At 34.1% G+C, this 13,627-nt stretch overlaps 1 protein-coding gene across 8 annotated transcripts in view; it reads right to left on the bottom strand.

The window, feature by feature from the left end:
* FANCD2 (FA complementation group D2) overlaps nucleotides 1-13,627 on the bottom strand; it is a 95,782-nt gene that overhangs the window by 80,693 nt on the left and 1,462 nt on the right. For 5 of the 8 annotated variants that reach the window (XR_005211416.1, XM_037801663.1, XM_037801636.1 and 2 more), the window contains exons 2-9: nucleotides 12,889-12,985; nucleotides 10,514-10,654; nucleotides 9,787-9,854; nucleotides 9,484-9,623; nucleotides 9,056-9,116; nucleotides 7,855-7,907; nucleotides 5,437-5,515; nucleotides 4,344-4,468 (exon numbers count right to left, since the gene is read on the bottom strand). Coding sequence is in view for 7 of the 8 variants with exons in the window: in XM_037801663.1 (XP_037657591.1) it covers nucleotides 4,344-4,468; nucleotides 5,437-5,515; nucleotides 7,855-7,907; nucleotides 9,056-9,116; nucleotides 9,484-9,623; nucleotides 9,787-9,854; nucleotides 10,514-10,654; nucleotides 12,889-12,952 (731 nt within the window). In the remaining variant the exon portion in view is untranslated. Of the gene's footprint in view, nucleotides 1-4,343; nucleotides 4,469-5,436; nucleotides 5,516-5,854; nucleotides 5,874-7,854; nucleotides 7,908-9,055; nucleotides 9,117-9,483; nucleotides 9,624-9,786; nucleotides 9,855-10,513; nucleotides 10,655-12,888; nucleotides 12,986-13,627 lie in introns of those variants that run through there. The other 3 variants (XM_037801657.1, XM_037801677.1, XM_037801671.1) reach the window with 3 other exon arrangements.

Raw genomic sequence — 13,627 nt, 5'->3', positions numbered from 1 at the left:
AAAATGGGGACAAAAACTAAATGAAAAATAGGGTGGGATGGGGGAATGATTTGGGTGTCCTTATTTACTTTTTTAAAAAATTATTATTCTTTTCTTATTCTTTCTGGTATAAGGAAAATGTTCAAAAATAGATTGGGGTGATGAATGCATGTAACTATAAGATGGTACTATGAACAGCTGATTGTACACCATGGATGATTCTATGGTATGTGAATATATCTCAATAAAACTGAATTAAATTTAAAAAATTAAAATTAAAATTAAAAATGCAAAAAAAAAAAAGCATGTTCCATCTGTGTGTTATTCTACAAGAGACTCATGTCAGGTACAAAGACACAAAAAGATTAAAAGCAAAAAGGCAGAAAAAAGTATTCCATATAAACAGTAATCAAGAAACCTGGAGTGGCTATATTATTATCAGACAAAATAGACGTTAAGTTAAGGAAGATTTCAAGAGAGAAAGAAGATTATATGTTGATAAAAGGTTCAATCCAGCAAGAAAATAACAATTATAAACTTACATGCACCTCACAACAGAGCCCCAAAATATTTGAAGCAAAAACTGATAAACTGAAGGGAGAAATAGACAGTTCTACAGTAATAGAGACTTCAACACACCACTTTTAATAATAAAATAATAAATAGAACCTCTAAATGGAAGATCAATAAGGAAATAGAGGATTCGAATGACACTATTAACCACTTAGCCCTAATGGACATAAGTAGAATATGCCACCCAACTACAGGAGAATAGATATCCTTCTCAAGTGCACATGGAACATATTCTAACATAGACCACAAATTGGGCCAGAAATCAAATCTTAATAAATCTAAAAATATTTAAATCATCAAAGTTTCTTCTTGGACTACAAGGAACAAAGCTAGAACTCAATAACAGAAGGAAAACTGGAAAATTTACAAATAAGTGGAAATTAAACAGAATACTCCTTAACAACCAATGGGTCAAAGAAGAAATCACAAAGGAAATTAAGAAATATCTTAAGACTAATGAAAACAAAAATACAACAAATTAAAACTTATGAGATGTAGCTAAGGCAGTGCATTCATCAAAGAGAAATGTATTGATCTAAATGCCTACATTAATAAAGAAGGAAGATTACAAATCAATAACTTAACTTCACACCTAAAGAAATTAGAACAAGAAAAGCAAACTAAGTCCAAAGTTAATAGAAAGAAGGAAATTGTAAGATTAGAGCAGAGATAAAAGAAACAGAGAATAGAAAAATAAGAGATGACCAATAAAACCTAAAGTCAGGTTTTTAAAAAGAACAACAAAATAGGCAAATCTTTGGGCAGACTAATAAAAGAAAAAGAGAGACAGAACACAAATAACTAAAATCAGGAATGAAAGTGGTAACATTACTACTGATCTTACAGAAATTTAAAAAATTATAAGAGGGTACCATGAACAATTATATATCAACAAATTAAAAAACCCAAATGGAAATGGACAAATTTCTAGAAACACAGAAATTACCTAATCTGTTACAAAAAGAAGTAGAAAATCTCAACAGATCTATAAAAGTAGAGACTGAATCAGTAATCAAGAATCTACCACAAAAAAAAAGACAAAGACTGAGTGATTTCACTGCTGAATTCTAACGAACATTTAAAGATTTAACACCAATCCTCAAACTCTTTCAAAAAGCAGAAGAGGAGGGATTACTTCTTAACTCATTCTACAAGGCTAGCTTTACCCTGATACCAAAACTAGACAAAGACAGCACAAGAAAAGAAAATTGTAGACCTATATCCTTTATGAATAAAGATGCTAAAAATCCCAAACAAAATACTGGTAAACGGAATCCAAAAGTATATTAAAGGATTATACATTATGAATAAATGAGATTTATTCTGGGAATGCAAGAATGGCTCAACATAGGAAAATCAATCTATGTAGTACACCACATAAATACAATGAAGGAAAAAAAACACATGGTCATCTCAATGATGCAGAAAAACCATGTGACAAAACCCAAAAGTGTTCATGATAAACACACTCAGGAAACTAAGAAGAGAAAGGAACTTTCTTAACATGATAAAGAGCATTTATGAAAAACCCACAGTAAACATCATACTCAATGGTGAAAAACTGAAAGTACCCCTGCCAAGATCAGGAACCAAACAAGGATGCCCACTGTTACTACTGCTTTTCAACATTGTACTGGAAGTTCTAGTCAGAGCAATAGGAAAGAGAAAGAAATAAAAGGCATCCAAATTGGATAGGAAAAAAGTCAAATTATCCCTACTGACAGATAACATGATCCTATATATTAGAAAATATCAAAGAATCCACAAGAAAGCTACTAGAACTAATAAGCGAATTCAGCAAAGTGGCAGGGTAGAAAATCAACAAAAGAAGTCAGCTGGGTTTCTGTAAACCAGTAATGAACAATCTGAAAAGGAAATCAAGAAAACAATTCCATTTACAACAGCATCTAAAAGAGTAAAATACCTAGGAAATAAATGTAACCAAAAAGGTGGAAGTTTGTACACTGAAGACTATAGAAGATTACTCAAAGAAATTCAAGAAGACCTAAAGAAATGGAAAGACAACTGTGTTCGTGGTTTGGAAGACTTAACATTGTTAAGATGTCAATACTGCCTAACTGATCTGCATATGCAATGTAATCGCTATCGAAATTCCAGCAGCACTTTTTTTTTTCAGAAACAGAAAAGCTGATCCTCAAATTCATACGGAATTGCAAGGGGCCCCAAATAGCCAAAACAATCTTGAAGAAGAAGAACAAAGTTAGAGAACTCAAACTTCCTGACTTCAAAACTTTCCACAAAGCTACAGTAATTAAAACAGTGTGGTACTGGCATAGACCAATGGAATAAAATCAAGAGTCCAGAGATTATTCCACACATCTGTGGCCAGCTGATTATCAATAAGGGTGCCAAAGTCCATTCAATGAGATAAATACTATCTTCAACAAATGGTGCTGGGACAACTGGAAATACACATGCAAAAGAATGGATGTGGACCCCCACTTTTCACCAAATTAAAAAAAATTAATTCAAAATGGATCAAGAACCTAAACATAGAGCTAATACTATAAAACTCTTAGAAAAAAACATAGGGAAATACCTTCAGGAACTTTTTGTAGACAATCGATTTTTAGATTTCACACCAAAAGCACAAGCAACAAAAGAAAAAGATAGATAAAATTGACTTCATCAAAATTTCAAAATTAGTGCATTGAAGGACATTATCAAGAAAGTGAAAAGACAACCTACAGAATCGGAAAAAATATTTGGAAACCATATATCTGATAAGGGTTTAATACCCAGAATATATAGAGAACTCCTACAACTCAACAACAAAAAGACAACAACCCAATTGAAAATTGTGCCGAAGATTTGAATAGACATGTCTCCAAAGAAGATATTCAAATGGCCAATAAGGATATGAAAACATGTTCAATATCAACAACCACTAGAGAAATGCAAATTAAAACTACAAACTAGCACTTCAAGCCTACTAGGGTTGCTATTATCAAAAAAATCTTTAAAAAACATGTTGACAAGATTGCAGAGAAATAGGAACCCTCGTACACTGTTGGTGGGAATGTGAAATAGTGCAGCTGCTATGGCAGTTTGGCAGTTCCTCAGAAAGTTATACACAGAATTACCATGTGACCTGGCAATTTCACTCCTAGGTATATACTCCAATGAACTGAAAGCAGGGACTCAGACAGATATTTGTATATCGATGTTCATCACAGCATTATTCAAAACATCCACAATGTGGAAGCAACACAAGTGTCCATCAACAGAATAACAGACAAACAAAATGTAGTATATACATATAATGGGAAAATTATTCAGCCGTGAAAAGAAATGAAGTGCTGCTACATGCAACAACATGGTTCAAACTTGAAGACATCATGTTAATTGAAATACGCTAGACACAAAAGGGCAAACATTATATGATTTCTTTTACATGAAATACTTAGCATAAGTAAATTTAGAGAGACAGAAAGCAGAAAGGTGGTTACCAGGGATGGGGGGAGGAGGGAGTGGGGAGTTATTACTAAATGAGTATCAGTTTTGGTTTGAGATGATGAAAATAGTTTGAAAATAGATAGCAGTGAAAGTTACACAATATTGTCAATGTCCCTTAATGTCAAAGAATTATCCCCTTAAAATGGGTAAAATAATTATGGTTATGTATATTTTACTACAGTTAAAAATTTTTTAAAAGTAAAAAAAGAATTAAAACTAAAAAAAAATAGTCAACTACTGCTATGTTTCATGCTGCAGTAACAAAGCTCCCAGGGCACAGTAGTAGTCAGGATGGCTACTGGGGGCTCACGCACCTGAGTTCTTTCCCCACCTCAGCATGCTGGGAATCCCCTAGAATCTCAGGCAGGCTGGTGATGAAGTCATGCTGCATGGGCACTGGCGCAATACTGATCAGCTGCATGAATTTGCTGGTGAGGTCCTGCAGTGGATGAAACTATGATCATTGCAGCACATTACCCAAGACAGAGACTTACTATGTGAACTATAGAGCTAAAATTATTATGTGTACAATATAACAAATAAGAGTATACTCAAGCTCAAAGCTTACATTCATAGGTAAATGGCCCAGAAAATTTCATCCATGGGATGGTATGCAGAAAAAAAATTAAGGTGGTTGTTATATTATCAGTCGGCTATATACATTATTTCATTCAGTCTTCACTACCTTATAGAGGGTTTGAAAATGTGACATGAGTTGCTCAAGAATACAGTTAATAAATGGCAGAATTTCAACACAGATGAGGCCCCAAAACTCATGTTCTTCCAAATAAAGATTGAGCCTTGAAATGTCTGCCAAAAATTAGTAGAATGATTGTAAGAAGTCCTGAAAAGAAATGGGTCTCACCAAAATTCATATTCTCCCAAATAAAGATTTAGCCTTGAAATATCTGCCAAAAATTAGTAGAATGATTATAAGAAGTCCTGAAAAGAAATGGGTCTCAAGCACTAGGCCTTAAACAAATTCAACTTTACCAAGATGCTTAATTAAAAATCACATAACTGCAAAAACTTCTTGAAATTTTCCTCAATACATAATTAAATCAAAACATTTGCACTAAATTAGAATGGCTTGGAATTTCATTGCTTTTGAAAAATAAAACATGGTAATCTCCATACTTTGAAAAACTAATAATTTCTTTCTGTTTATTTAAGAAATGATATCTAGTCATCATAATCAGATAAACTTTTTTTCAGGAAATGTGAAGGGTGAACAATCCATGATTCTCAAATTACAAAAGCTGAAAAAGCTAATGGATAGCTGGAAAAATGTGCATCTTCTGTTAGAAAAAGAAAAAAGAGAACATCTGCAAATTCCAAAAGTTTGGTTCTTAAGTATGGAGAACAAACTCTCTAAATTCAAGAGAAAGATAAAGCCACAAAGCCTACCTTGCCATCCACAATTTTGTCAAGCCATTTTAGTTGACTGATAATTAGTCGAGGCATGTTGAGTCCATCACTATTCTCGCTGAAATGTTAGGATGAGAAGGTAAGGAACTGAGTCTTTCTGACTTACATAACAGCAAGTATTAATACTGCACAAAATATTCAGCCATTAAATTAACATTTACTGAACACTTACTGTGTGTGGGACAGACCCTGTGCCAGACACACAGACAACACACACACACAAAAAAGGGCATGACATGCTTGTATATGTTGAGAAAGACGTCTGAAAGAAGACACAGTAAACAGTAGCTACATCTGGGGAAAAGGTTTAGGGAAAGAAGGAAAAGCTGGATACTTGCATTAATAAACTTAAACAATTTGAAAAAGACGAATTTTTTAAAAAAGGACTATAACTTACTAATGTGTTAAGTGCTGAAAAAGATACTCCTATGGAAACAGAGATGGTCAGATTAGATTATTTTCAGGAAAATACTGAACACCACTTGTGGATCAAGAAATGTTGGCTCAGTTATAATTATTCCCCACCAAAACAGTCTCTCCACTCCTCCCAACTTCCTGTCTAAGGTTTTGGACCACCTCCAGTTCCTTTTCTTAGTAACATTTTTAGTCCCTATCTACTGCAGCCCATTTAACTGTGGAAGAACACTTAACAAGGACATAAGCATTTAGTGTGAGCCATTCATGAATACCTAAAATAAAATATTCAAGTTTATTGTTATAAACAGGCCTGAGAAAATACATATTTAAAAGGAGAAAATAAAAATATCCTACAAAGTTCTGATCCATGCTACAACATAGACGAACCTTGAAAACATCATGTTGAGTGAAATATGCCAGGCACAAAAGGACAAATATTGCATCTCACTTACATGAAATAATTAGAATATATAAATTGAGAGAGTCAGAAATTAGAATACAGAGGCAGACATGGGGGTGGGGAACAGGGAGTTAATACTTAATTGGTAAGGAGTTTCTGTTTGGGGTGATGGGAAAGTTCTGGTAATGGATGACGGCGATGATAGCACAAAATTGTAAATGTAATTAATACCACTGAATTGAATACTTGACAGTGGTCAAAATGGGAAATTTTATGTTGCACGTTGCCAAAATAAAAATTTAAAAAAAACATAGAACTCTACAACACAAAGTGTAAAGCCTAATATACAGTATAGACCATAGTTACTAATACACAATACAGTTAATAATATTGGCTCATCAGTTGTTACAGAGGTACCACCCTAATGCAAATCTGTTAATAATAGGGAAAATTGTGTGTGTGTGTGTGTGTGTGTGTGTGTATGGGTATACGGGAACTCTATACTTTCTGCATGATTTTTCTGTAATCCTACAACTGCTCTAATAAAAAAAAAAGTAAGCTACAATCCTGGCATCCCAGAGATGTCCATTAATTAATATGCATGTTTGTATACATTTGTGCATTTTTTTAAAACAAAATACTCAGCTGAAGTGTAAATATTGATTTATAATCTGATTTTTTTCAATTACTGAATGGTATTAAATAGTCTCCTTTATAATTTTTATTGTCTACATGATATTCCATTATGTGTATGTACCTAGTTTACATAACAATCCCCTACTGTTGGACATCTGAGTTGTTTATAATTTTTTGTTATTTTAAACAGTAATTTTATAGCTCTTTCTTTTCATTCACAGTCATTACCTTAGAAAAAATTAATAAGGGACATGGCATCAAGAATTAAAGGGCATGCAAAAACATAAGGCTTTTGATTCATACAATGCATTGCCCTTCAGAATGGTTGAAACAATTTATATGTTCATCAGCAATGTATAAGCATGTCTGTTCATTACACTCTCAACAAGGGAGACCCTTAGAGAGGAAAAAATGTGTCTCATGGTTTTAAATTTGTCTTTGATTTCTAACAAAATTTTTTAATTGCCACTCATATTTCTTTGTGAATTGCCTGTGACTTGTCTATTTTTTTTTTTGACATAGCTATTTCTTAAAGTTATGTACTGTTTTCTAAAAATAGGTAGCATACATACCTTACAAAATTCAAAAAGGAAAGAACAGTATTCAGAGAATACCTGACTCCAGCCAATTGGCTCCCCTCCTTAGAGACAATTACCACTGCCAGTTTATTGTGTATCTTTGCAGGGATAGTGCATGCATATACAAGCATAAGCAATACTTACTTTGAACAACAATTCTACCTATTTATTTTTATGTAGTCTTAGCAATGAATGAGATTTCAAAGACAGATACCCCAGTAAAATTTTAATAGTCAGTCGCTTAAGAACCTGGACTCATGATAAATAAGACCTTCAGAGAAACCAATAATGTTTCAGAGTAGCCATTTGAGAGGAAAAATTAAGTATGCCAGGGTACTTTGCGCATTCCTGAATATCTCCACTTACTTTTCAAAAAGAAATTCTGGCAACTTTTCAAATAATATTTTGATAACAGCAGGCTGAAAAAGGAAACACAGGGAGTTAGGAGATAGTCTCAAAATACACAACAGAAATACATAATTACCCAGAATTCCCTCAAACAAGGGCTCTTGGAAGACTCTGCTATAATTGAAATCCTCTTATTTTTAAGCATGGCCACATGAATCTATATTTTGAATATAAGCTGTTGAACTGCAAAGAACTGCGAATAATTTATCTTCTGGAAAAATCTGCAAAATGTTCATCAAGGCAAAATTAAAATAATCAGACAATTGAAAATATTATTAAATATGATGACAACAGTTAATCCATGAAATACTAACGTTAAAAGATTATCAAATAGTTTGCAAGAGAAGTATTTCTCTTCAGAGGAAAAGAGGGCTCTCAGACTTTAACTAAACTGTATTCAAGATTTCCAGTGAAAAGAAAAAGATTAAGAGAGTTGGAAGAACTGTGGAGTGAGGCAGGGAGAAGAGGAAAAATAGAGTACAGGGGAAGAGGGAGATTTTCATCGTCTATATCTTTGTAAAAGAGATATTTAAAACAAGTTAATGTATGATATATTCAATAAGTTATAAAAGAGAAATTGGAGGAGAAAAAGGGAAAATCAAGTTACACAAACAACTAAAAAGTCAAATGGGAGGTGATTCAAATGTGAATATGGCAGAGAAATACAAAGTACTCAAAGCACACAGGATGCAGCTTTAAGAAACAGGAACCAGAATGGGAAGTTATTGCTTAATGGACATAAAGATTCTCTTGAGATGAAAAAGCTTTGGTAATAGATGGTGGTAAAGATAGCACACATGGTAAATAATTAACACCACTGAATAGTACACTTAAAAATGGTTAATATGGCAAATTTTATGTTTTTCACATATGTTTATGTTACCACAATAAAATTTAAAAAAGGAAAAGGAAAAGAAACAGATATCAGATGCCAAGGGAATAAATGGGACTATTAGATATGTTGGGTTACTCAGCACAGTTCAAAGACAAAGATATTGCCTGACCAGACTTATTTCAGCAATAGGACAAGAGGAAAGCTGTTGCAAACCCAAACTCTCCAATTAACCCAGCTCTATCCTGTGCTCCAGCCATTTATACTTGGGCATACACCACAAATCACATCCATCACGTGTTCACAGAAAACATGGTACAGTCTTACCTGTAATAGGTCAATCCCCAGAAGCAATTTGATGAGGCTCTTAGAGTAAGGTGTGCCCATGCTACAAAAAAAAAAGAGGTATTTTTTTCTATTGTGTTTTCCTTAATGTTTTTTATCTCCCCTTCTCCGTAATATTGGTTAAACATATATTCATTAAAAAGAAACTATTTTGTCAGATAAGAAATAAAGAACATGAAAAGATGGTTCCTAAACTAAGAGAGAAGTAGACGACTGAAATTCTATCAAAGTGGATGAGATACATTCTAGAAAACACTCTGGTTCTCAGCTTATTAAGCAGAATCTTAATAGTTTTAAGGTTCAGTTTGAACTCTGAGGAATAGAGAGCAATCTCTCAAAAGTGAAATTCCAAAAAATTGCATTCTACCCCCTCCCCACACCATCGCCAGCAATCCAGCAGTGTAACCGACTGAATATCAGCACAGCTCTGTGGCTCCTCTCCACACCTGGCCTCCTCATCCTGCAGCCGTTCACAAGACAAAAGGCAGTTCCTGAAACAGTCTTGGTCTTCAATGTAAGACTCCAGGCCACTAATAAATTCTTCTATTATCTTAATAAGGAGATTTAAAAAAAAAGGTCAGGGGAAGAATAAAATGTTTAACATTTGCAGCTAAAAATTGTTCTATCCCACTCAAGACTATGCCCATGTCTTTAAATTCCCAGTAACAGAGTGCTACTGGAAAAAGCAATAGTTCCAGGGAGAAAATACATACTTTGGGATAAGAAGGATGTTTCCTCAGCATCTGAAACAGCTTCTTTTGGAAAACTATCTGATCCACAGCTGTTAAGAAAGAAGAACAGGTGCTCAACAGAGACTTTAAAGTCTCCTACCATAGTTTTCTTTCCCTTATGACCTAAGTTTTTTATCTGATGAAACCAATACAGAGGTTTTCAATCTAATTTCAGAGCTGAATCTTTTAAACCCACAGCAAAAGAAACATGGCTTTGATAGAGGCTAGCCACTAAGTATTCTAAAAATGACCTTACATAACTTTAACAGGATGGAATACTCTATGCTCCAAAAAAGGGCATTATTAGGCTTTCTAACTTTTCTTCTGAAATTATTCTGATACAGATCTAATTGCTTTCTGGGTATTAATTTATTTTTTTCACAAGACAGCACAAAGGAATACTAATATAACAACATTTTTTTCCAAAGAATGAATGGAAGTACTTAACATGCATTAAACAGGACTCAAGATGGATGGTCCTTATTTCTAATCATCACTGCCTCTCTAATCCATGATTCAGTCCTGAGCCTTTTCACTAAACCCAGAGAATAGATTTAGATTAGACTATTACCTAGTTTTGGTAATGGAGAGTGGTAGTGATAGCACAATATTTTAACACCACTAAACTGTATACTTGAAAATGGTTAAAATGGGAAATCTGATGTTGCATATATTTTACCACAATAAAATTATTAAAAAAAAAAATTACCTAGTTGATTCTGACTCGCTCCTGTTTTAAGAATAATTCCTGATGTCTTAAGAAGCTCTACGAAAACACTGTCATTTTCTTCAATTTCATTATGAACATGTGATTTCTTTGTCTTTTTGGAAAGTGGTTGCTTCTTAGCTTCTAAAAAGACAAAATTTTTCTAGAATGTGACAAATAGTAAAGCAAAGATTAAAATATAAACCCAAGAATAATAACCCTAAGAGAATTGATGCTGTAATGAAATAAACAATCTCTAACAGTGGTCATCAATGACGTCTTTCAAATGAATAAATGAATGAATGAAACTATCAAGATACAGAATTATTTTCACCTATTGAGTTTTCATTTGAAGAATTCAAAATGTGCCACATGTAACAAGGATAATAATCATGGAGATGTTTTCCACCCAAATTCTAAAGCAGCCAGTGTCTCAGAAGCTGTTGTTTGCAAATCACTGCATTGGAATCCCTGGGAAGCTTATTAAAATGCATATTCCCAGGCCACATCCCAGAGCTAATGAATCAAAATCTCTGGGGTGAGGCCTGGGAGTCTAAATTTTAACAAACTCTCCAGGTAATAATGCTGATGCACACACCATAATTTGAGAACTGGTGAACTGAATGTAAGGGTAGAAAGAATGAGATTCTCCTACGTCATATCTTTGAATGCAAAGCATCATCCAAAAGCTTTCAAGCATGATAAGCGATAAAATGCAATAAAAAAAGAGATACTTCTTCTTGACCAAAAGGGGGATGCAAAATGAGATGAAATAGTTTCAGTGGCTGAGAGATTTCAAATGGAGTCGAGAGGTCACTCTGGTGGACATTCTTATGCACTATATAGATAACACGTCTTGGGTTTTAATGTATTGGAATAGCTAGAAGTAAATACCTGAAACTACCAAACTCCAACCCAGCAGTCTGGACTCCTGAAGACAATTATATAATAATGTAGATTACAAGGGGTGACAGTGTGATTGTGAAGACCTTGTGGATCACACCCCCTTTATCTAGTGTATGGATTGAGTAGAAAAATGGGGATAAAAACTAAAAGGACAAATGGGGTGGGATGGGGGGGATGATTCGGGTGTTCTTTTATCACTTTTATTTTTTATTCTTGTTCTGGTTCTTTCTGATGTAAGGAAAATGTTCAGAGATAGATTGTGGTGATGAACACATAACTATGTTATCATACTGTGGACAGTGCATTGTATACCATGGATGATTGTATGGTGTGTGAATGTATTTCAATAAAACTGAATTGAATAAAAAAAAAAAAAGAGAGAGAGAGATACTTGAAACCAAGTATGAAACCTACTCTTCTCTGTTAATGATGCAATTCTGTTTTCCCTTCTCCAATTCCTCTTCTGCTCCCTAATAAAGTCTTAAGCAGAATGAAACAAAGACCACTGCCTTCCTTTAAAAAAAAAATTCAGGCATAGCCAGAACAAAAAAATTCAATTTACCCTTCACTGTCCAAATATCCCAAATCCCTTCCAGTAAATTTAATTCAGAAGTCTTTTCTCTCTTGAGAACAGTATTTCCAAAGAATGACATTTACTTATAATGACCTCCTAATTTATTTTTCTTCAGCTTCAAAATTTCTTCCAGTTTCTCTATGTTCTACAATATCTTCAGCAATAGATTGTTAGAGCTTCAGTATTTCCTTCTCTAAATCAAGCCTATTCCAAACATGGTTTTGGCCCGGAAATTTTGATCATTCTGAAAGCTATATAAGACTCAACAAACATTTCCATCAATACCAAATGTATCTGGCCAAGAGCCAGACTCAAATTCCTAGAACCTAATAAGAACTTCAATAAATAAGATACAACTGCCTTAATAGAGTACACGAGTGCAATGGTTGGAAAGGACTACCAACCCCTTCTCTTTTGAACTATTGGGGCCCTTATCAACAAAGCACATTCTCTTGTGGTCACTGAGTTTCCATGGTTTCTTTGCTTCTGGTGTGTTTGTTTTGACAGGATGTTTCGTAATACACTATTATCATAGTACTTATATATATATATATATATATTTTTTTTTTTTTTTTTGAGCAGGTAGAGGGACCATAAATTTTTTTAAGGGGAGGGACTATTGTATCTTTATGCACTGACACCTAGATAACAGACACTAGATAAGGTGTGAATACTAATCCCTCTTATAGATGTGGAAACTGAGGCTCAGAAAAACTATTGGCATGTCCAAAGTCATACGTGGAATAAAGGACAGAAACTTAATCCCAAATCTCCTGATACTGGATTCTGTGTACCCTTTCCATTAAACAATGGTGACTCCCAGCACTTGAAAAGTAGGAAATTCATATTTCATTAAGTGCCTAAAACATTTGCTACAGGAAAGACACTAGACACTTACTGGAAGCATCTTCTACCAGGTTCTCTTTATCATCAGATTTTGACAGTCTTCTTTTGGAAACCATTTTGACCAAAGTTTTCTGCAGTCAAATTACTTCCTAGAGCAAAATCAGAGGACAGGAGTTACTCTCCAGAAACTAGATAAATTGAGAGAAGCTATAGCTCAAAGAAAACTGCTCTATCCAAAAGCAGAGGGGTTCTAGTCTTTACATTAATGCTATCTAAATCCAGGTGCTAAGCAAGTTTCAACTCATATCTGGTCAACAATCCCTTGCTTTTAAGATTTACCTGTTTTCCTAGCTGCCTCTTTAGTCAAACCACTTCCCTGTTGCCGAAGGATAAAGCCAACAGTTCTTAATCTAACATTTAAGATCCTTCATCATCTAGCCCCAATCTACCTTAATTCAATACTGTATGTCAGGGACTATGCTAGGTGCTGCGACTACAATTGTAAGCAAGAGAGACATGACCCCTGCCTTCAGGGAGTTTATAATACAGCAATGAATAGTCTCAATGTCATTACTTAACAACACTTGTGTAAGTGCTATAAAAGAAAAGTACATGGTGCTGTAAGGGCTTATATAAGGAAATTTAGTCTAAGTTAGGGTTGGAAGCAATGAAGAAAAGCAGGGACAATTTCTCAGGTATAATTTCCCTGAGGGTTGAATAGAAGTTAACAAGTAGAAGAGCAGTCCAGGTAGGGATGAATTCACACTGAAACAGGAAGGGGCTTGTAGAAG

Source organism: Choloepus didactylus, chromosome 1 (genome assembly GCF_015220235.1).
Source record: "Choloepus didactylus isolate mChoDid1 chromosome 1, mChoDid1.pri, whole genome shotgun sequence".
Classification (NCBI taxonomy): Eukaryota; Metazoa; Chordata; class Mammalia; order Pilosa; family Megalonychidae; genus Choloepus; species Choloepus didactylus.
This window is presented reverse-complemented; position numbering and strand designations above follow the sequence as displayed.